The sequence below is a fragment of the Chenopodium quinoa genome, unplaced genomic scaffold, assembly GCF_001683475.1.
Source record: "Chenopodium quinoa cultivar QQ74 unplaced genomic scaffold, ASM168347v1, whole genome shotgun sequence".
Classification (NCBI taxonomy): domain Eukaryota; kingdom Viridiplantae; phylum Streptophyta; class Magnoliopsida; order Caryophyllales; family Amaranthaceae; genus Chenopodium; species Chenopodium quinoa.
Genome location: NW_018743252.1, coordinates 7414001 through 7438086, shown reverse-complemented (window position 1 = coordinate 7438086; position 24086 = coordinate 7414001). Strand labels below are relative to the sequence as shown.

Sequence of the window (24086 nt, the reverse complement as noted above, 5' to 3'; positions counted from 1 at the left end):
TTTGGTTAATTGATCTTAGATTATGGGGGATTATCTATTAATACAATATAGCTTCAATCATCATGCACCATGTTATATCGTCTTGAATTAAACAATATTGCAATAAATAAAATAAAGGAAGAAGTAGATTGTAAAAAGTAATTATCAACCCGTTTTGTGTGTGGCCAGCTAACCGTGTGACTACTTATAAAAGAACAAAGTAACTTCTATAACACTGACCAAGTAACCCTTGTAATACTGACCGAGTAACCCCAATAACACTGACGAAGTAACCCCTTTAATACTGACCAAGTAACTCCTATTACACTAACGAAGTAACCCCTATAATGGCTAGCCACACGATGTGACCAACCACATATGAGACTTTGTGTTTGAACATAATGTGTATAATTTCACTTTTTATTTTTAGAGAATAAAAAAATATTGGGTTTTTCTATATAATAACCCTTTAAATTTCACTTTTCTACGTTGTGCCCCTCCATTTGAAACTTTCCACACTATAACCTCAAAATACATTTAATTTCTATACAATAACCTTGTTGTTAACAAATTCTGTTAGTGGGGCCCACTCTCCACTTATTAATATTTTTTTTATCGATTTGCGTGTTTGAATTTGTTTCGTTAAACGTTTTAGGGGCTATTTTGGTTCTTAAGGAACCAAATTGAGCTCATATTTGGGAAAAAAAAACTACAAGCGCCTCTTTTTGCGTATTAAGAATTGTCTCGATTTGCGTGTTTACTTTTTTAATACACAAAATGAGGTATTTACATTTTTTTTTGCCAAATCTGAGCTCAATTTGGGTCCTTAGGGGCCAAAATAGCCCCCAAAACCTTTAACGGGACAATTTCCGACACGCAAATTGATAAAAAATATTAATAAGTGATGAGTGGGCTCCACTAACTGAATTTGTTAACGGCGGGATAACGACAAGGTTAATGTATAGAAACAAAATTTATTTTGAGGGTTATAGTGTGAAAAGTTCTAAATGAAGGGGCACAAGATAGAAAAGTGAAATTTAAAGAGTTACTATATAGAAAACCCAAAAATATTTTCAACTCCAAAAAAATAACCACATTCCATTGAAAAAATTTGCATACATTCTTCTCAATTTAATTTTAAGAAAATTTTCATTAAATCTCATTCAAAGTCTGAAAATACAAGCACATGGTGCTTTCAGAAACACAATACAAAATTTGACCCAAGTGTATTCAACCTATACAAATGATGTAAACGAGATCCTTCCTAGAATCCTAGGTAACAAGAAATGAAGAAAGCACTACTAGTATCATAAGTCCAATGATATTAAGAAGTGTAAAGATTTTTTTGAAGGAAGAACAGTAAAGATTAGTCAACATATAATAAATAAATTATCAGCTTCAGGGAGAATAATTGTCAAAGATTGCATTTATTGACGCACATGAAAATCAAATTTAATACAAATTCAAAAATATATATATAACAGCCTAACACTTAAAACCAATAATAATAGCTTAGCATACATTAGCTACGTATAAGCTGGCAAATTGATTGAACAGGCATGAAAATGGATCATAGTTCCTGCATCCTGATACGTCACGCTTACGTAATGCCAATTGAACTGTTTGTTTTGAACCACATATACCAATTAGATAAAACATACGATGACTAGCCTTATTTTTTTTTGGCTTTGGATCATTTGGCGATTTTTGAATGCTTGATAAGCCAATCGATGACGCTGTCTATGTTTACAGAGTCCTTGCATGAGATCATGTAACAGCAAACTTCTCTATCAGTGATTGATTGTAAGCCTCTGCAATACAGAAAGTAAGCACAGAAAAAAAAACCAAACCATAAGAAAATCATACAAGCTAGAAACACATTCTAAGTAGTATAGCAGGAGTGCAGATTTACTGATCTTACAGCTGATCCATTAACGCTTGCTGTGTGAGAGCTTCCGACTTGTCAATTTTGTTGCCAAGAATGAGCAAGGGAATCCCAGTTAACGATGGCTTTTCCAGAAGTTCATGTAGCTCACTTTGGGATATCGGGATACTGTCTCTATCAGCAGCATCTACTACGTACCTACATGTGATGCAAAGAAGAATGAGTACTCTTCTGCTAATTGGCGCCAAAAAACAGATCAAAAAGACAGTTGCATAAATGTTGGTGATAAGCATCTGGGAGGACTCAAATGTTCCAGAAGCACAACCAAAGAAGAAAAGAATCTATTCAGCAACGAGTCTCATGAATCAAAATAAACTTATCTTGCTAGTCATTACTAAATTACCATAACTAAAAAATATAATGATAATTTTTGAAAAAAAAAATGATTTCACACATATTTTAAGCTGAAGTATTTTTTTCATTAAACATAAAAATAAGGCAATTCAATGAAGACATGAATCGGCATGTAACATAGTTTAGTAATCTGTATCGTTTAAAAGCTTGGAAGGCAATCAGAATCTAGTGGATTAAAATAAGCATACACATAGGCTAGTTTGGGGTACACTGAGGAAAGGACAACGTCAAAAGAAAGAACCTAGAGACTGGTAGACTAAAAGGCCATTTTGTACTTGAAAAGATGTTCCCTTGGCAACGATTTGTTTCTATTTATTCAAGTAAACATATCAAACTTATAATCTTACCCGAGGCAGAATCGTATTCCCCACATTGATTATCACACTAACACAAACAAAAGAGTTAAAAGAGAAATGTAACAAGTGAATTGATTGAGAAGAATTACACAATTGCAGTGACACCACGACAATAACGCTCCCACATTGAGCGAAACCTCCTCTGGCCTCCAAGGTCCCAAAGCTTTATAGTCACGTTGCCCTTAGTAACTTTCCGCATATTAAATCCGACCTGGTTTTAAAGTGTAAGCTGTTACTTGCAAGACGATACACACTTTAAAAATTCTCTTTGTATAGATACCTACAGTTGGAATCATGTCTTCACTGTATCCCCCTGTCTGTAAACAGATTAAAAACAATGGTCAAAAGAATCCAAAAAATTAAATAAAACAAGTAGGCAAAAAGTTCTGCCAATACTCACAGCAATTGCGTTAACCAGGGACGTTTTTCCTGCATTTTGAAGGCCAACAAGGGATAGCTCCATTTCCTGCTTAAAAAATAAGCTGACAGACACACAAAAACACGGAATTATGAGCTTCAAGTAAGCAGTCATTATCTAACCCCTGCAATTGCAATTTTTATTACATGTACGAGTAGGATACAGAAAAACCTCAGGAAATTAGCAGAAAAAACACGACAAAATCACCATAGAAAGCTAAGTTTAATGCCATAGCTACGCAAACTGACAATAAATGGGATTGGCCAATATGATCTTCCATAGTTGCTTATAATCATTTAACCCCCTACAATTGACATTTGGGTTTTAGAAAAGGAGCTTGACAGCTTTATTCTAGTGCCCATATAATTTTCATGTAATCTTACCTTATTACTCAATCCAAATTAGCCAAATCAGACCCAAACTATAATCGATACAAAGAACCCAATTATGTCAAGAACCAAATCTAACTAATCTAAAGATTAATAGTCCATCTGTCCAAGAATACTTCACAGTTGACTATCAATAATTATTTTTAGAATAGTCATAGAATCAAATAAACTGATGGACAGAGATATAAAAAAATAAATAAGGAAAAAGCACCAGTGGCTTAAAAAAGAAAGATTAATAAACAATTCACAAAGAGTGAGAGTTGGAAAAATAAAAGAAAAAAAGAAAATTAAGCAGCTTCAGTTGCTGCTAAAAAATTTTACCAACTATTTTTCAAAATAGTGAATGATCATTTGCTATCTATCTCAATGTCTTGAGATATGCTAAGACAACACATAAGCCATTTACTTACCTTACCTCATTACCCGATCCAAATTAGCCAAATCAGACACAAATGTTATTGATACAAAATAACCAAATTACATCAAGAACAAATTTAACTAATCTGAGGAGTGAGGATTAACAATCCATCTGTTCTAGAATATACTTCATTGCTTTAGAGTAGTTATTGAATGTTAATAAAATGATTGAAAGTGGATGGAGACATAAAAATTTAGTAAAAGCTAAAGAGTGGGAAGTGGTTGGTGTAATGGCAGGTGAAAATGGGAAAAAAGAAATAAACAAGATTAACCACTGACTTGTTCTTTAAATGGAAAGAAAGGGAAATTTAAACATAGTCAAAGTTATACAAAATAACCAAAATACATCAAGAACAAATTTAACTAATCTGAGGAGTGAGGATTAACAATCCATCTGTTCTAGAATATACTTCATTGCTTTAGAGTAGTTATTGAATGTTAATAAAATGATTGAAAGTGGATGGAGACATAAAAATTTAGTAAAAGCTAAAGAGTGGGAAGTGGTTGGTGTGATGGCAGGTGAAAATGGGAAAAAAGAAATAAACAAGATTAACCACTGACTTGTTCTTTAAATGGAAAGAAAGGGAAATTTAAACATAGTCAAAGTTAATTGTCAAAGTTAATTGTGAGATGGAGAAAGAGCAAATATAACAATTAATCAATTGTTTTCTATTGAGTTCATTGACATCTGATAGATATATCCTGAATTAAACTAATACAATACTATATGGCTCATCACCCAACCAAATATAGCAAACTCAATCCAAACAGCCCATTAACTAGGTTTATCACATGCACCTACTAGTAAAAGATATCCAGTAATCAATTTTGCAATCCATAATAGAAAAATAATCCAAAGAACTTGGCTCATTCATAGAATCTGCGATAGTTTATTCTTAGAAAGAAAAAAAAAACATTAATCTCTATAAAATAAGAAAAGAAATGGAGTCTTTGTCAGACATATAAACAAAATGTCAACAAGCTTTACAAATTTCCAGCTTTTAGTATCTATTGTGTTCAGGGTAGAATTTAAGCATCCCTGTTACTGAAAGACAAAAGTCTTATGCTAAGCTTGCAATTGAATTTTGCACTCCTTCACTCCGATCCCCCCACCCCACCCCGCCAATCCGCCACCCTCCTTTTAATCATCCCTACACAGCACAGGCACTTACAAAAGGTACAATTAACATTACATGCTCTTACTTCTCAATATGTTAAATTAGAGAGAGAAAAAAAAAATCAAAAACAAAAACAAAAACAAAATTCGATTTCCAAAAAATCAAAAGAGATGGGTTCATGTTTTAGTAAGATTCTATATTTAAGATCTAAAACTGGTAGAAAATATAAATTCACATAGGCATTGGAATTTCAGCCAACTTCAATTAATTCAGCTAATTGCTAAACATCACAGGCAAGTTCACATGAATTGATTGATTAGTTTAAGATGGAGATATTGATCTTCCTTTAAGACAACTACACAGACAAGTCACTTGCAACAGTGGCATATCCCTTAATGCTTGTATTTTTAACAAGCTAGAAGAAGACATTTCTTTTTCCCTAGGGGAGGAAGAAAAACTTACGGTTAATTTTGATTCAATGTGTATCACCAATTCAGAACAAAACAAACAAAACCTTTTTGTGAAAGGAAAGGAGGAATTAACTATTAACCCTAATGGACATAAAACCACAATGGACCCTCAATCAAAAGTCTTTCCTCAAAATCAATACCCTGTTGTATTATTTTTTTAACACATTGCACCATTGACCATCATTGGTGAAATTTACGTAAGGAAACACAAAACCATGTGAGATCCTATTAGATTCATTTCACTATAATTTTTATCTTTTTGCTTTTGGTTTTTCAGGTTCAAAAACTTTTTATAATTTTTACAAACTGATAATTACAGATTTTATTAATGATCTAATTTTGTGTCAACAAGCATGAAAGTCAAAATGTTAGTATCTAAAAAAGTAAAAAAAAAAAAAAAAAAAAAAAAAAAAAAAAAAAAAAATGGAGGCAATACCTTTTCTAGTTCATAGGTCACTCTTGAGGAAATACAAAATCAAAATAAAATATTAAGAAGATTACATATCAAAGTCTCTAACAATAAGGTCAATTATCTCAATTAGAGCATTATCTCAATTATAGCATTTTATTGTCCATTTTCTCAACTAGAGCATCTTCTTTAATTTCCTAGTCATTAAAATTCATCAATCTCATTAAAAATATTGCTTCATGTATACCATTGATGTGCTTGACCTGTTCTCCCAAGAATATGCTAAATCAATGTGACCAAGAAATTACCAAGACAGCTTGTAAACCGGACCAAAAACAGCAACATAAAAAGGACAAGTACGACAACTGAAAACAAACACAATGCATATAAAATGGTATCATTAGTGATAATGTCGATTTGAGCATCTTGTTTCCTAGGCAATGAAGGCTCATCATTCACGTTGAAACCATGTGTTCAATTGATGTGTTTGACATGTTCTCCCAACACTTCACCATGGACTTTAAGTTTCTGTATACTCTAAATCAATAATGATCTAACAATTACATCATAAGATCCATACTCATTACATAATACATAGACATAGTACTATAGTAGCATGGTGGATTCTTGGATATAAGGGCGTCAAGAAAAGTTGTACAAGTTCATTTTCGTGTCTCTAGAGGAATCAACATGAGGAAACCGATTTGAGGCAAGAAATTATTGAATTCAAGGTTAGTCATTAGTGTGACCTCAACAAAGAGGATAGGCTTATAGTATAGCTTCATAAATCGTAATGTCGCACATTCGCCTTCCATTGCAATTTCGTTATCAGACAATCATAACATGCTAACCGGAAAATCAAGATGAGCATGAAGTTATCAAGTTTAACATGTCCACCGTCACCGACTACATTTTCAAAAAAAAAATTGATGGAATAATTTTAAACCATTTTAGCCATATTATTTTTAGCTAACAGAAATGAGCCCTTCACCATTATTTGGACTTCCAAAAAACTAATTAACCTATGAATAAAACCATATCCCTAAAATCTATAATCTCAAACAGCAGCAAAAGTAATAAGAATAATTGATGAATATGGAGTAATTAGAAATTTAGCATAAAACTTCAATTTTTGCTCAACTAAACTAAACATAACTCCAATACCCAGATGCATAAAAACACAAATCAAAATCAAAATTCATGAAATTCATAAACATAAAACAATAGCTTAAAAAAAAATTAAAAAGTTAAATTATTGGAAAAATCAAAACTTGAGGAAGAAATTACCTTCGGAGCCAGTTGAGTAGAGAATCCCAAAGACCCATAATTCAAAATCTAGGGTTTCGTGGTAGCAAATGCAAATGCAAATGCAATCCTAAAAAGAAGAGCAAAGTAATACCCAGAAATAAGAAAAGATTGAGAAATTCAAAGAAAAACAAAGAAGAAAACGTTGTTGGGAAGCAATGGAAACTCGCACATTTGGCGCTTTCCTTTTTCTGAAAAATAATGTTGTTACCAAGTTGCCATTATCGGATGTACAAATATGTTTTTTTTTTTTTTTTTTTTTTTTGGTGCAAATTTACAAATATGTGTTAACACCTCTTTTACACACATACACGTAACACATTACATGAACATGTGGATCAGCCATATAATCAATCCATTATGTTTACATCCTTTACTGATAATCTCTTAGGGTGTGTTTTATTCATCTGATTTTCATTGATCTGAATTTATTAAAATTTATTTTAGTTGTAATTTGTACTTGGATAACCCTTATTAAAATTTATTAAACCTAAATTGAACTTAACTGAACTTTTTACACTTGAAATAAGTGAAGATAAGATGGACAGAACAGACCCTTAATGTCAATCTAATTAGGCAAAATTTATTTTCTTTTAGGGAGTCTAATTAGATAATTTGTATCACCCTTAATTTGTTTGTTTTTAAGTGGTGACACATAATTGACTTTAAGTACATTAAAACTTGATTTTGCAATAATTTTTGTGTAGGCTTCCTTTCCTAAAAAAAAAGAAGCGGCGTAATCAGAAATTCTAAATTAATAACTACTTGTGTTCACTAAGACACTATCAAAAAATAAGTATCGTATCTGTGTAGAATTTAGAGTACTAACCAAATAATTTGTAAAACCAACTTGAGTAGTATCTATATACCAACGTGAGCAAATATTTTAGGAAAATTTGCCAAGAATGATACCAACTTTCACCAGTCTTCCAATAATAGAACCACCTTTGGATTATCTCAAAATAACATGACGTTTGACACACATTCTCTATAAATAGAACAAAAAACTGGTAATCGGTTACATTAGTTACTCTGTACACGTGTCACATTGTGATTCGGTAAGATGTTTATTTTAATTTTTTTTATTATTCTTTTAATTAAAATAAATTTTATTATTTTCTCAAAACAAAAAAAAAAAAGAATTTTATTTTTTTTTAAAAAAAAACCCTCCCCTTTCCCTACTTGCTGACTAGCCCCATCCATCTCCCTTTCCCCAAATTCCCCCATGTCAGCCACCATCCGACAACGCCACCAGCAACCTCCCTATAACACCCCGACCCCAAACAAATTAAGGTGGGGCCTATTGTCACGAAATGCGCATCAAGGGCCAACAATTGTCCTCACAAACCAACACAAGTCCTTCCGACGCATTTTGTCCTCACTCATGCGCACCCCGGGAAAACTTCCTAGGAGGTCATCTGTAATACTCCGTATTTTATAATATTTTTATATATAAAAATTATTTATTTTATTTATTTTTATAAATCAAAATGATTCATTGCATTTTAAAAGAAATTAATTATTTAAATATTATGTAAGTGTGTATAAAGTAATACGAGTCATTAATTAAGGCAATAAAAATATTTTGAATTAGGTCATCTTTATTTAAATAGTTGGATCAACTTGTTGGGAAATTAAGGGCACTTAAGAGCCCAAGAAGTTGGCCCCAAAGGAAGAAGTTAAGGAGTAGGATTTAGTAATGACACTTTTGTAATTATGAGTTTTTGTTTTAAAAGGAGAGTATAAGTACTTCAAAACCTCAAGATTTTTCACTCTAAAATCATAATTGTCATATTTCACAAAAATCCAAAAATTTTCTCTTTATTTTCTCCCTCCTTTTTCTCTCTTTTTCCCACGCCTCTCTCTCTTCTGTTTCTCTCCCACCGGCGCCTCCACCGACCACCGATCACCGGCGGCTAGCAGCAACAGCCGACGCCTCCAGCCGGCCACCGGTTCTCTCTCCTCCTTCCCCCTCTTTTGCGGTTTGGTACGAAAAGAAGAAAAAAAAAAGACTGTTTTCCCTTCCTAATTTATTCTAGTTGTTTTTATTAATTTAAAGCATGATTTTGATTATGTTTTGGTATTGATTTTGGATATTTGATGTTGTTAAAATATTCATATAATTTTCATATTTTTATTCAATTAAAAACCCTAAATTACAAACCCTAGAAATTGGGAATTTATGGTTTATGGTTAGGGTTTGACCCTTAGGTTGTTGTTGTTGTTATTGTTTAATAATGGTTTAAACATGTTTTTAATGAGTTTAAAGCCCTCAAGTTAATGCTAGAATTTATTTATGCACACAACTTTTTAATTATTGAGTTAGGATTTGATTACCCATAAAAGGGAAAATGGTTTTAATGATTTAAATATAATTTCCTAGTCTATTAGTGATGTTTCATATTAAATAAGTATGTTGGAATTTTATTTAAGTCATAAAAATTAAGTCTTATTGAAAGGATTTGAAGTACCCACTTAAAGAAAAGGTTTTATGGCTTTTATGTCATTAAATTGGGTTGATTAGTAGGGTTTAAAGTGTATAATAGTTGCTGGAAATTTGTGAGAATAGTGGATTAATTATAGTTATGTATTCTTATTTGTAGGAAGCTTCGAGTTAGGTGATTTCTAGCGAGTGTGGCCGAGTTTAGGCATTTTTCAAGGTACGTATGTGCACAAGAATATTTGTGTATGCGCAGTATCAAGATATGATTGTGAAGTATGATTTAAGCGATGAATTAGTAGCATGTTTGGTTGATTATGTGCTTGGAATTTATGTTGGTTGAGCATGAATTGTTATGCAAGCATGTGAATATGTTATTTGAGGCATGTTACAAGTTGAATATGTATGAATCATGGAAGTATGTTTTATTTTCAAGTATCAAGAAGGCATGTATTTAATAAGCAAGGCTAATGTATGTTTAAAGGAGCTAAATTTAGAATTATTAAGCATGATTCATGAATTTATTTCTCACCCACTTATTATTGGTGTTGAGTCATGATATGTCGTGTTTTGTGTGTATTATTTGGCTTATTTTTAGTTAGTTTTGTTAGTTTAGTTGAGTATTTGAGTCCGTTTTGGCGTATTTTGCTTTAGTTTGGATAATTCGATGCTTTTATGGGTAGTTGTGTTGTTTTTGATGAATTTCAGGAATAATAGAACTAATTTGGATGAGTTATGGATCTATGAAGTAAGCCAAGACCCATGAAGCTTGATGATTGAAGAAAAGGCAAAAAAGGGAATTTTAGAGCTAGGCACGGCCGTGCCTACTCTGAGGCACGTCCGTGCCTCCAAGCCAGATGCAGCACCCTTTGTTTCGACCCTAGGCACGTCTATGCCTAGCAGGAGGGCACGTCCGTGCCCATCAGAGCAGCCAGGCACGTCCGTGCCCAGCATCAGGCACGTCCATGCCTGGAAGACAGAAACTGCAACAATTTTGCTACGTATAGAGGCACGTCCGTGCCTATGGAGAGGCACGTCCGTGCCTCCTAGGAATCTTGTGCGCCAAGCTTAGCCGATTTTTCTTATCTTTTTAGGCTTGTATATATTCTTTAGCATTGTTTTTCTTTGGATTATCATTCATTCATTAAGCCTTGTTTTTTTTTATTATTATTCTCTCCTTAAGAACTAGTTCTCCACCATTTTTCTAAGTTTTTGTAATTCAAGATTCAAGATTCAAGCTTTCTACTTTCAATTTTATTCAAGATTTGGTATTTATTTTTCATCCTTTGTTATTTAATTATGTTTTCATTATTTATTATTGTTTTTGTAGCTCATCGAGCACATCAACCTGACAAACAGTGTCTCCCATAGAAGGAGCAACTTCCCTTGAATCAGAATGATGATGCTCTCGAACAAGTGCTATTAGGGAAGGAAGATGATAATGGAGATTGGTAGTCTAAGGAGTATATCAGGTTACTTGATGAAGCAAAGGCTGATCCAAATCAGAACCTGATCAGAGAGACATTGGAAGTAATGAGTATTGGGGAGAGTTCTAAGCCTCCCGAGGTAGAGTTGAAACCCCTCCCCTCTAACTTAAAATATGCATATCTTGGCCCAAATAATTCATATCCCGTTATTGTCAATGCTGAACTCAAAGACACAGAATTGGAGCAGTTGCTCAACATTTTGAAAACATATAAAAGTGTCATTGGGCACACCATTGATGATATCAAGGGCATTAATCCTTCTTTTTGTATGCATAAGATCATTCTTGAAAACGATCATGCCTCTTCTGTAGAACCTCATAGAAGACTTAATCCTAATATGATGGAGGTAGTTAAAAAGAGGTTCTGAAATTGCTTGCTGCAGGTATAATCTACCCTATCTCTGATAGTAAGTGGGTTAGCCCTGTACAAGTAGTACCAAAAAAGGGAGGTATGACCGTTGTCAAAAATGACAAGGGTGAGCCAGTCGCCACTAGAACTGTCACAGGTTGGCGAATGTGTATAGATTATAGAAAGTTGAATAAGGCCACCCTGAGGATCACTTCCCCTTACCTTTTATTGATCAGATGCTTGAAAGGTTGGCAAAGCATTCCTTTTTCTGTTACTTGGATGGATATTCAGGTTTCTTTCAAATTCCCATCCGTCCCTGTGACCAGGAAAAGACTACTTTCACATGTCCATATGGCACCTTTGCATGTCGCAGGATGCCATTTGGACTATGTAATGCTCCTGCCACCTTTCAGCATTGTATGATGGCAATTTTCTCAGGACTCATAGAAAACTCTATGGAAGTATTTATGGATGATTTCTCTGTCTATGGAACATCATTCGATGTATGTCTTGAAAATTTGAAAAAGGTGCTCCAAAGATGTAAAGAAGTTAATCTAATCTTAAACTGGGAGAAATGTCATTATTTGGTACAACAGGGAATTGTCTTAGGTCACGTTGTGTCTAATAAGGGTATTGAGGTTGAAAGAGCTAAAATAGAGGTCATAGAGCGCTTACCACCTCCTAACTCTGTAAAAGGAGTTCGAAGTTTCCTTGGTCACGCAGGTTTTTATCGGCGTTTTATTAAGGATTTTTCGAAAATTGCTAGACCTTTAACTGAGCTATTGGCCAAGGATGTCCCTTTTGTCTTTTTTGATGCTTGTCTTGAAGCTTTTAATAGGTTGAAGGAAGCTTTAATCCCTGCTCCATTCATGCAACCCCCAGATTGGAGTCTCCCGTTTGAAATCATGTGCGATGCTAGTGATTATGCGGTAGGAGCCGTGTTGGGCAAAAGGAAGGAGAAGAAGCTCCATGCCATATACTATGCTAGCAAGACTTTGAGCTCTGCTCAAATGAATTATGCCACAACTGAAAAAGAAATGCTAGCAGTTATTTATGCTATTGACAAGTTTCATTCTTATTTGGTAGGTTCTAAAGTCATCATACATACAGATCATGCAGCATTGAGGTTCTTGATGACCAAAACACATGCCAAGCCTAGGTTGATCCGATGGATTCTACAGCTACAGGATTATGACATCGAAATCAGGGATACCAAAGGGACAGAGAATGTTGTTGCAGACCATCTCTCTCGTCTTCTCCTTGACCCCGAGGATGGAGATGATACTCCTTTTGATGATTCTTTTCCTGCTGAACATTTACTAGCTTTATTACAGACTGAATCCCCTTGGTTTGCTGACCTAGCTAATTTTCTCTCAACAGGTACAATGCCTCATGGCTACTCTTCTCAACAACGGAAGAAATTTCTTTCTGAGGTAAAGAGATATTTTTGTGACGATCCATTCCTATACAAGCAATACGCGGATTCCATGATCCGAAGATGTGTTCCAGAAATTGAGGTAAGCAACATTATTTCACATTGCCATGACTTACCCTGTGGTGGACATGCAGGCCCCTCGAAGACAATTGCAAAGATTTTTCAATGTGGATTTTATTGGCCTACGATGTTCAAGGATACCTATGCCTATGTCAAAGCATGTGATAGATGTCAACGGACTGGCACAATTTCTAAGAAGAACGAGATGCCACTTAACAACATACTCGAGGTCGAGTTGTTTGATGTGTGGGAGATAGATTTCATGGGTCCGTTTCCCTCTTCTCATGGCAACCGTTTCATATTGCTAGTTGTTGATTATGTTTCAAAGTGGGTGGAAGCAATAGCCACTCCAACCAATGATGCTCGGGCGGTAAGTAAGTTTTTCAAGAGAGTTATTTTCCCTCGTTTTGGTTTACCACGTGTTTTGATTAGTGACAGGGGAACACATTTCACGGAGCATCGGTTTGAAGCAATGTTGAAGAAATATGGAGTACAACACAGACTTGGCATTGGCTATCACCCACAAACTAGTGGCCAAGTTGAAGTGTCCAATCGAGAAATCAAATCTATCTTGGAGAAAACGGTTGCAAGGACGAGGAAGGATTGGTCAGTTAAGATTGATGATGCGCTATGGGCATACTGAACGGCCTTCAAAATTCCTATTGGTACAACCCCATATAGACTTGTGTATGGAAAGGTGTGCCACTTACCAGTCGAGCTAGAACATCGAGCTTTTTGGGCTATTAAAAGTTTGAACTTTGATGCCAAAGCGGCGGGAGAGAATAGATTGTTACAACTCAACGAATTAGAGGAGCTTCGCCTCGATGCCTATGAAAGTTCAAAGTTGTACAAAGAAAAGACTAAAAGGTGGCATGATAAGGGTCTTATGAGAAGGGAGTTCAAAGAAGGGGATCAAGTCCTTCTTTTCAACTCTAGGTTGAAATTATTCCCCGGCAACGGCGCCAAAATTTGGTAGGCGTGTCGCGTACCTATCAAAAATAACCTAACAGACCAATACTATTGTAGACTGGCAAGTAAGGGTCGGATCCCAAGAGACTAAGGTTCAGAAATAATTAAATAGACTCGAATTTCTACTAAGCAAGAATCAATTATAATCAATTATCTAAGGAACTAAGTATGAGAAGAATTCGAAAATAAACTAAATGAGATGATTAAATCAAGTACTTAAAACATCCAAGATCTAGTTTCACCATAATTATTATCGAGGCAATTGTAATTCTACCCTTAACATACAATTTCAATCGAACGGGGAAAAGTAATTATATAAACCCTAATAAATACTAAGGACCTCTCTGGAGTATCAATGGCTTCTCTAACATACAATCAAGCCTATTCTCATGGTATCATGCATATTAAAGACATTAAACACATTACTCTCACTTCCCAATTATCAAACCCAACTACTCTCGTGTTGAGAATCAAACCCTAAATTGATTTACTCAAATCCGTTTATACCCAACTCTCGCACATCCATTCGGGTGACTTTGCTCAAAGAGTGCATCTCCCATTCGGGTGGTACATTTCTCTATAAACTCGCTTCTCAAACGGCTTAGCAGACTGTCCTAAATGGAATAGTAAATGGAAATTTGTAATTGCCAAAATGATTCAGCCGGCAAATGGGGTCGTCTACCCTATGGGATATCAGATGGCCTCCTATCGGCTAAGCTTGGCGCACAAGATTCCCAGGAGGCACGGACGTGCCTCTCCATAGGCACGGACGTGCCTCTATACGTAGCAAAATTGTTGCAGTTTCTGTCTTCCAGGCACGGACGTGCCTGATGCTGGGCACGGACGTGCCTGGCTGCTCTGATGGGCACGGACGTGCCCTCCTGCTAGGCACGGCCGTGCCTAGGGTCGAAACAAAGGGTGCTGCATCTGGCTTGGAGGCACGGACGTGCCTCAGAGTAGGCACGGCCGTGCCTAGCTCTAAAATTCCCTATTTTGCCTTTTCTTCAATCATCAAGCTTCATGGGTCTTGGCTTACTTCATAGATCCATAAATCATCCAAATTAGTTCTATTATTCCTGAAATTCATCAAAAAAAAACACAACTACCGATAAAAGCATCGAATTATCCAAACTAAAGCAAAATACGCCAAAACGGGCTCAAATACTCAACTAAACTAACAAAACTAACTAAAAATAAGCCAAATAATACACACAAAACACGACATATCAAACTCCCCCAAGCTAAACTAATGCTTGTCCTCAAGCATTTAACCATGAATCACAAGGGAGGAGAATGACAACTCCTCAAACAATCACAATGTGCCATCAAGTTCAAAACCACGATAAAAACGAAATCAAGAGTCAACATGCACAAAAACCACCATTCATCTCATATACTTGGACTTGACAACCAACCTTACCACACATCTCCCCATACCTACTCACACAAACATGAATAGTTCTCACTTTAGTTGTGAAAAATAAAAACAATAACGCTCATGTGTTTTCGGGGTGAAATATGAAGCCACTCAACCTAAGCATAGCATGCATATCAACTTCACACAACCGGCCTCTTTAGGCTTGCAATGTGACTTTCTCCTCTTTTAGTGATTGATGCAAACACGAAAATCATGAAATCCATATTAGGTAAGCTCGGTAAATAAGGGTTAGACGACATATTTTGGGAATGTGGTGCTCAAAATAAAACAAATCCTAATCCCACTACACATTCAAATGTCGGGTTCAATCCAACCTTATTTCCTCCAACTCCATACAATTATAAACATAGCCCTTTATTCTTTCCTTCCCTTTTTTTTCACACAAAGAGGAAGGGATTAAATAAAAATAAAATGGAAGACTTCTCTATTTTTTCAAGGGCCTTTAAGACCATATTTCTTTTCTTCCTTTTTTTTTTCTTTCTTCCTTTTCTTTCTCATAATCTCCCTTCTTTTCTCTTTGTTTTCTTTTTTTTTTTTTTCATTTCATTTTTTTTTCATCATTCACACTCATAGGGCTTAACAAATGTAAAACACCTCAAAATAAACCTAGAAAAATAGCTCTAAAGCTTTAAATGTAGGATATCAAGAAGGGGTTAATATAGCTCAAATTGGTTCAACCTACGGGTGAATGTAAAATAAAAATAAATAAAAACAAAAAGAAAAAAAAAACATGAAGGCCTAAAATGTGGAGGCTCTGATTTCTACAAAGAAATTTCAATCATCTTTTCGCGACATGCATCATAAAGTCTCAAATAGTCAAAAAGCAAGACCAAGAATTCGATTATATGAAGGACAATCTAATCACACAAGAAGAAACATGACTGAGGTAGAGTGAAATCAGTCAAATAAGGCTCAAGACTCTCACCGAGTACACAAACTATTCACATAAGTAGAGCGGGGAGACCATCCTGGCCACAACCAAGCTCAAATCCAAGCACATCAATGAATGGGTTTTCAAAAACTCTTTTTTTTTTTCAAAAAGCACACATATGTGATTATAATCATAGAAGCATAGTCATGCAATGGCATATTATTCGACACTAGAGAGAAATAAACTACCCAAAAACTGAAATAAAATCTAATATATACAAGGTGAAAAGCAAATCCTCCCCCAAGCTAAACCATACATTGTCCTCAATGTATGCATAAAACAAAGCAAATAAACAAGGGGAAGGGAAAGCAGACTACTGATCAGGAGGGGTGGGGGGACCATACCTCGGGCCGGTGCTAGGACCGCCCTGAAAGTGCTGTCGCATCATGACTCCCGATGTCATAAAACTCGGCCTGGAAGGTGGCGAGTTGATCTCGCAAGTCACCAAAAGTCGTCGCCATGCTATCATGGGACATCGATAGGTTCGTGACCGCCCTTTACGTGTCACTGACATCCCTCCTCAAGTCTCCCATGCCAAGCATGACATGGTTCATATCGGCCCTCATGGAGGCAATCTGCTCCTCCAAGCTAGGTGGGCCTTGCGGCTCCTGATGTGGAACATCCTCCTCCATATGCGCATGGCCCTCTCCTGCGTGCAGCTGGGCTCTCTCCCCCACAGGTAATGGGACACCCTCAATATGCTGTGGTGGCCAAACAAAATCAGGAGGGATAATCCAAGTATCCCTCCCAGCCACCGGAGGAATCCCGAGCTTCAGGAGAAAAGCATAGGGAACCGGTCGTGGTAGAGTAGGACGACCAACTAGCCACTCGTAGCCTTGGTTCCGAGGGCGTCTCTTCACCCAGCTCATCTACTGGAAGCTCTGAAAACTCAGTGTGGTGGGGCCTCCGACCCTGTACTGGTCCAAAACTGCCCAATCCTGCACATAGCCAACAACCAACAAAGAAAGCATACTACCTATAGCAATGTCCCCGGACCCCATGGCTACGTTATATAGGTGATCTAAAAACCATGCCCCTGGGTTAATCATGTCATCATACTCGGTGGGGTCGGGTTGAGCTAACAAATGCCATAGAAAATAGAGCTCCTTGGCCGAGCAAACTCCCCCTGTGTTACATCTAGCAAATAGGGTCCAGGAAAAGAGTCGGCAGATAAGCCTCATGGCTGGGTGGATGATGCATGAGGTCTTAGAGTGGCTAGGGTCGTAGTCATCTAGCCAAGTCAAATCCCGCCATGTGTTAAGGTCACTGTAGCCAGACAACCTACTGTAGTTTGGTCTACCTATTTGGCCAAAGGTGGGGAAGCCTAGCAAGACATTAACTTCCCTCACCGTAAGGGTGTGACGTTCACCAAGGCAATTGAATGAAACGTCTCTAGGGGTGTGGCCGTCGGTTCTACGACGGACTTCTAAGGTAGAAAGAAACTCGTATTTATTATTGTTATTTAATTATGTTTTCATTATTTATTATTGTTTTTGTTTCTTTAATCATGTGTGAGTAGATTCAAACTTTCTACTTTCAATTTTATTCAAGCTTCAAGATTCAAGCTTTCTACTTTTAATTTTATTCAAGATTTGGTATTTATTTTTCATCCTTTGTTATTTAATTATGTTTTCATTATTTATTATTGTGTTTGTTTCTTTAATCACGTGTGAGTAGATTCTTTAATTCAAGATCTAGTGTAGCCCAAATATTATTGATGCATGAATTAAATCTTTAAATTCTTTAACAACTTTAACAATTGAATTGCTAAATTGATTGTGATTATGCCAATGCTAGGTTAGACGTAACTATAGTATTGCGATTATTCCATTGTTTTTATCACAACGAGAGTTGGGTATAAACGGATTTGAGTAAATCAATTTAGGGTTTGATTCTCAACATGAGAGTAGTTGGGTTTGATAATTGGGAAGTGAGAGTAATGTGTTTAATGTCTTTAATATGCATGATACCATGAGAATAGGCTTGATTGTATGTTAGAGAAGCCATTAATACTCGAGAGAGGTCCTTGGTATTTATTAGGGTTTACTTTTCCCCGTTCGATTGAAATTGTATGTTAAGGGTAGAATTACAATTGCCTCGATAATAATTGTGGTGAAACTAGATCTTGGATGTTTTAAGTACTTGATTTAATCATCTCATTTAGTTTATTTTCGAATTCTTCTCATACTTAGTTCCTTAGATAATTGATTATAATTGATTCTTGCTTAGTAGAAATTCGAGTCTATTTAATTATTTCTGAACCTTAGTCTCTTGGGATCCGACCCTTACTTGCCAGTCTACATTAGTATTGGTCTGTTAGGTTATTTTTGATAGGTACGCGACACGCCTACCAAGTCAAGAAGTTAGTTTATTTATTTACTCGCTCATGTAAATTGGGTTTTAGTCAAGGAAGTTTTGTAGTGTATTTTATGCACCGAGGTAGTAATCGTGCAATTTTGTGCACAAAACTAGGCAAGGAACCCTAGTTAAAATAAATAGTATGTGCTCACTAATTAATTCAAGAATGAATTGGAAGTATGTGTTGATTGTTTTCATATTTATTCTTGATTGATTGGTTGGAGTCATCACAAGTTAAGTTGGTAAATCACGTAAAGTGTAAGAGGATACGCACCAAAACTCTTGGAACGTATATACCTTGAGTATAAACATATGGGGAGGAGTTATGCATGGGGTTTTATATTTAACCATAGCTTCTACAGGGGTACAGGACGCTGTACTTTCTTTTATTATTAATGCGCTGGAATTCCGTCACAAGTGTGACATAGTAGGTACCAATTGGGGTAGCTCCCTGATTGGAAGCTCAATATTTAAATGGGCTATTTTCAAGGAAGGAAACCCGCTCGATGCGTAATCCAAAAATTATTATTAACAATTAATATTGCTAGTTATGAGTCAAAGGTAAGTTGACTTGTGATTGTATGATGAACATGTTTCAATTATTTTATTTTGATGCTAGGGTATTCATGTTAGTGTGGTGCATATGTACTCAACTTTTGCTGATTCGTACTTTTGTGTTTGTGGTTAGCTTTCTTTTGGATTGGCCCTACTATGACCCATCTATATGGTGAGTAGAGGGTTGAAATAAAGATAAAGTAACAGGTCCTTGAAGCATGAAAAGCATGATGGGATAGAGTGTAGAGAGTTACTTGTTATGTTTCTTAGTTTTGATATTTTTGGATTGTTGGTTATTGTTTATGGACTAACCATATTGTGATTATAATCCAAGAAAACAGCTGGATTCCGTCGGAATAGCGCTTTCCGACGGAATTTCGTCGGACGATGTCTGTCGCAATACACCTCGTAGGAAAATCGACGTTTTTCGAGGAAAATTCCGTCGGAAGGTCCATTTCCGAGGGAATCGCCGACGGATTAAGTTCTGTCGGAGCTGGATTTGACTTTAAACGAGAGTCCGTCGCAATCTTCTGACGAAAAATAATCCGTCGGAAAATATAAGCTTCGGACATAATTTTTCATCGGAATGGTATAAGCTTCCGACGGAATTTTTCGTCAGAACATATACTATTCCGACGGAAAATTCCGTCGGAAGCTTATACTATTCCGACGAAAAATTCCGTCGGAAGATTATATTTTCCGACGAAAAAGTCCGTCGGAATAGTATATGTTCCGACGAAAAAAATCCGTCGGAATAGTCCTGTTTATTTAGCAATAAATAAATGAATTAATTTAATATCCTGCACCTAATATATCCTGCACCTAATTTAAGATTACTTTGAATTGACGATTTAATTATGAAAATATTTTTATATATTTATTTATAATAATGTATACATTTTGTGCAACTATACAACATAATCTAAATCTAAATACATGTACATACTATATACACAAATGCTAAGCTACAGCCGGAGTACCTTGCCCTGCACCGTCGCTATCCGGGTCGTTCATGGGGTCTCGACGCTGATGTGGAATGTTGGAACATGGGTCGTTGCTGGAGAATCGACGCATCATCTCTTCATAACTCTATTGGTTTCTCCTTTCTGTTTCGGCCAATCAAGTCTCCATCTCGACTTCCATTTCACTCTGCATAGCTTGCACCCTCTCCTCCAACCTCTGCTCCACCCTCTGGTCCATCTGATCCTGCATCTGGGAAAGAAAGGAAGGTGTGTACTGCAGGGAAGACTTAGAACCCTTCCTATCGCCATAATACAACACTGCACCTTGGCCAAGTCCCTTCACACGACCCTTCTTGTTGGGACCACCTACAGTTTCCCAGTACAACTCATTTGGACTCTTCTGAATCCCTTGGGTGCTTTGTTCTTCAATTTTCTTCAGGTAGGCCTCCTATAAGATACATATATGAAAAGGTGCACACAGATGTAAGTTAAAATCAAAATTCTGAACAAAATACAACAAATTGAGGGCTATACGACCCATTCTTTGCCCATTATATACATTTTTTACCAAATGAACCATTTCTGCATCATAACATGGCTATTATAGGTAGTTTTAGGTTCACATTCCTTGAAATCACAAAAAAAAAACCAACTCCCTAAGTTTTGGGAACGATTTGGACCCAAATAGAACCAACTGAGGCCTATATGACCTATTCCTTGCCTATTTTCTACATTTCTAACCAAATGAACCATTTCTTTGTCATAACATGTCTATTATAGGTATTTTTAGGTGCACATGCCTTGAAATCACAAAAAAAACCAACTCCCTAAGTTTTATGAACGATTTGGACCCAAATAGAACCAACTGAGGCCTATATGACCTATTCCTTGCCTATTTTCTACATTTCTAACCAAATGAACCATTTCTTTGTCATAACATGTGTATTATAAATAGTTATAGATTTACATGCCTTGAAATCACAAAAAAAAACCAACTCCCTAAGTTTTGGGAACGAATTGGACCCAAATTGAACCAACTGAGGCCTATATGACCTATTCTTTGCCTATTTTCTATATTTCTAACCAAATGAACCATTTATTTGTCATAACATGTCTATTATACGTAGTTATAGATGTACATGCCTTGAAATCTCAAATAAATCCAACTCCCTAAGTTTTATGAACGATTTGGACCCAAATAGAACCAAAAGACCCCTATATGACATATTCTTTGCCTATTTTCTACATTTCTAACCAAATGGACCATTTATTTATCATAACATGCATATTATAGGTAGTTTTAGGTGCACATGCCTTGAAACCACAAAAAACAACCAAGTCCCCAAGTTCCGGGGACGATTTGGACCAAAATTCAACCAATAGACCCCTATATGACCAATTTGTTGCCTATTTTTATCATTTCTGACCTAATGGACCATTTCTTTCTCATAACATGCATATTATAGGTAGTTTTAGGTGCAAATTCCTTGAAATCACAAAAACAACCAAGTCCCTAAGTTCCGGGGACGATTTGGAACCAAATTCAACCAAAAAACCCCTATATGACCTATTTGTTGCCTATTTTCATCATTTCTTACCAAATGGACCATTTCTTTCTCATAACATTCATATTATAAGTAGTTTTAGGTGCACATGCCTTGAAATCACAAAAACAACCAAGTCCTAGCCAATTTCTAAAATTATTATTTTTAATCGGTTTTTAAGAAGGGCCATGTTTGAATTGGTTCCAACTTGTGAAGGTTTTATTCTACATTTGTTTTGAGATTGTGAACTCAAGTTTTATTTTTGAAAGTTGGTTTTTATTTTTAGACTTCCGCTGTATGACTTTGAAAATTAGTCTTAGCTGTTATCACGGTGGCAGTAATATTTTGGTTATTTCCTAAAAAGGGTTTTAATTAGAGTAAAATGAGTATTTTAAAAAGAAGGAAATTTCTAGTGTATTACATCACCCATTCTAACACTACTCCAAGCCAAGCATGCTTAACTGAAAAGTATCTTAACATATGAGCCCCTTAAGAGGAAGATGCATCTTGTTGGTATGTGTTTAGGGTAAAAATTACCCCTGCCACGTGGCCCAATAAGGGGCTAACACGTGTCAACCTCGTAGAGGCCCAAGGGGATCCAATCAGAGGATGCCACATGGCATGGTATCCCCAATGGGGGAGCAGATTCTCATATGCTATAAATAGGAGAAATTCCTCATTTATTACCCATTCATAAATACAAACACCAAACCCGAGCAATATTAATGGCGGAATCTCTCTGAATCAGTGAGAAAAAACCCATTTATTTTCCGCCCGTTTACCCATCCGGAATCATACTAACTTGATCGTCGGAGGCGGAACTCCACCCAACCGGAGTTTCGTGGTTTTGCTGGTACAGACGTCAGGCGCGCATACTCAGGATTGTAACTCTCCTGAGGGACTCCAAAAACCCCCGAAACATTTCGCGCCGTCTGTGGGGAGGGTACTTCTGAGATGGCATCTGATACTGTATTGCCTGTAGAAGGCAGCCGGCCTACAACTCAGCCCGAGGTCCATACGGACCATGATAGCAGTGACGACTATGAGGTCGACACTTATGTGGCCCCAGACGGGTCACTCCGAACAAGGCGCGTCCGTTCCAAAGAAACAAGAGAACGGGGCCAAGGCAAAGTTGGACCCAGCAACCCAGGCGGCAAGCCTGCTGGGCAACCCCAGGCGGCGAAGGGCACAGCCCCCGTCACCAGAGACGAACTCATGAATCTCATGACTAGTTTCAAGGGGGAAATTAAAGACATAATCAAGAAGTTAATTGGCTCAAGCAAGGGTCAGTCGGCAAAGAAGCCTTCTCCCTCCGGGAAGAAGCAGGTTAAAGAGCGGGTGCCTACTCCGCACCCCAAACCTAAGGGGACGGATGGGCCCCTAATCGACCTCTCTAAACTTTGTTTCCCTGAATCAGGGCAAAGGAAGGCCATCCGACAAGTACAGCTGGATGGGTCCAAAAAGACTTACTCTGGCGCCCGGATCTTCATCCAGGAGAAGAGAAGTCAGCACATGTCTGAGTCGGCTTCAACGTCGACCTACCCAGACAGTTTCCGAAGTACTTCAATGAAGCATTCAGAGACACATCAAGGAAGTCAGTCACGCGGCATGTCCGCACGTACTGGCCCTTATGTTGTCCAGCAGGCTCCGTATGTGCCCCAACAGCCATACGCGCCGTAAGGATCTCCATTCATGCAGTCGGCCCCTTTTAAGGGGTCAGGAGGCATATCAGGTCCAGCCTATGGACTAGCAGCTCCGGCTGCTGAACCTTGGGGAACAGCCTTCGGCTTTCTCCCGGGAAATAACCGAGGCGGCACAGCCGGCCAAGGTTAAAAATGTGTTGGTTGGTACCTACGACGATACCACCAACCCGGAAGACCACCTAATGGCATATATCAACCTCCTGTACTTACAAGGGTTGGATGATGCCGCCTGGTGCCGATGTTTCCCGGCTACATTGAAGGGCATAGCCCAATAATGGTTTGGCAACCTGCCAACCGGATGCATCAATAACTTCAAGACGCTTGCATACCTGTTCGCGTCCAACTTCTCCATGAACATCCCTGCCAAAAAGACAAGTCTCGACCTAGGGGCTATTCAGCAGGGTGACAAGGAGGGACTTCGGTCCTATGTCAGGCGGTTCAATCTGATGAGAATTCAGATTCAAGGGTTGTCTGACGAGGTTGCATACACAGACTTCTTCAAGGGTCTGAAGGATGGGTCAACCTTCAAGTTTGACCTGGTCCGCAAGAGGGTTGCTACCTTCTAGGAGGCGTTGATGGAGGCTAAAGCCTATATACAGGCGACGGAACTCTGTGCCGTCAAGCACTCGTCGGAACCTAAGAGGTCTGATAAGAGAGACAGCCGGCCAACCTAGCCGGCCAAAAAGGAATAAAAGA

General features: G+C 37.1%; 1 protein-coding gene across 2 annotated transcripts; it reads right to left on the bottom strand.

Moving 5' to 3' along the window:
* Positions 1-1387: 1387 nt before the first annotated feature.
* On the bottom strand, positions 1388-7392 carry LOC110735142 (ADP-ribosylation factor-like protein 8c). Of its 2 annotated transcripts, none has more exons than XM_021915299.1 (6): positions 7143-7392; positions 3035-3116; positions 2919-2951; positions 2724-2845; positions 1901-2062; positions 1388-1790 (listed from the first exon to the last, which is right to left on the bottom strand). In XM_021915299.1, the coding sequence occupies exons 1-6, from the start codon at positions 7178-7180 to the stop codon at positions 1673-1675; spliced, it is 555 nt and encodes a 184-aa protein (XP_021770991.1). In that variant the 5' UTR covers positions 7181-7392; the 3' UTR covers positions 1388-1672. The 2 variants fall into 2 exon arrangements, with proteins under 2 accessions (XP_021770991.1, XP_021770992.1); XM_021915300.1 differs by lacking the exon at positions 7143-7392 and adding an exon at positions 3852-4089.
* Between the last annotated feature and the right edge of the window lie 16694 nt (positions 7393-24086).

Coding starts and splice junctions, on each gene's coding strand:
- LOC110735142 (XM_021915299.1), bottom strand. CDS start 7,180: ATGGGTCTTTGGGATTCTCTACTCAACTGGCTCCGAAG. Junction 2,846..2,918: donor GTGAAGACATGATTCCAACT/GTAGGTATCTAT, acceptor CTTTAAAACCAG/GTCGGATTTAATATGCGGAA. Junction 2,063..2,723: donor CGTGGTGTCACTGCAATTGT/GTAATTCTTCTC, acceptor CATCACATGTAG/GTACGTAGTAGATGCTGCTG.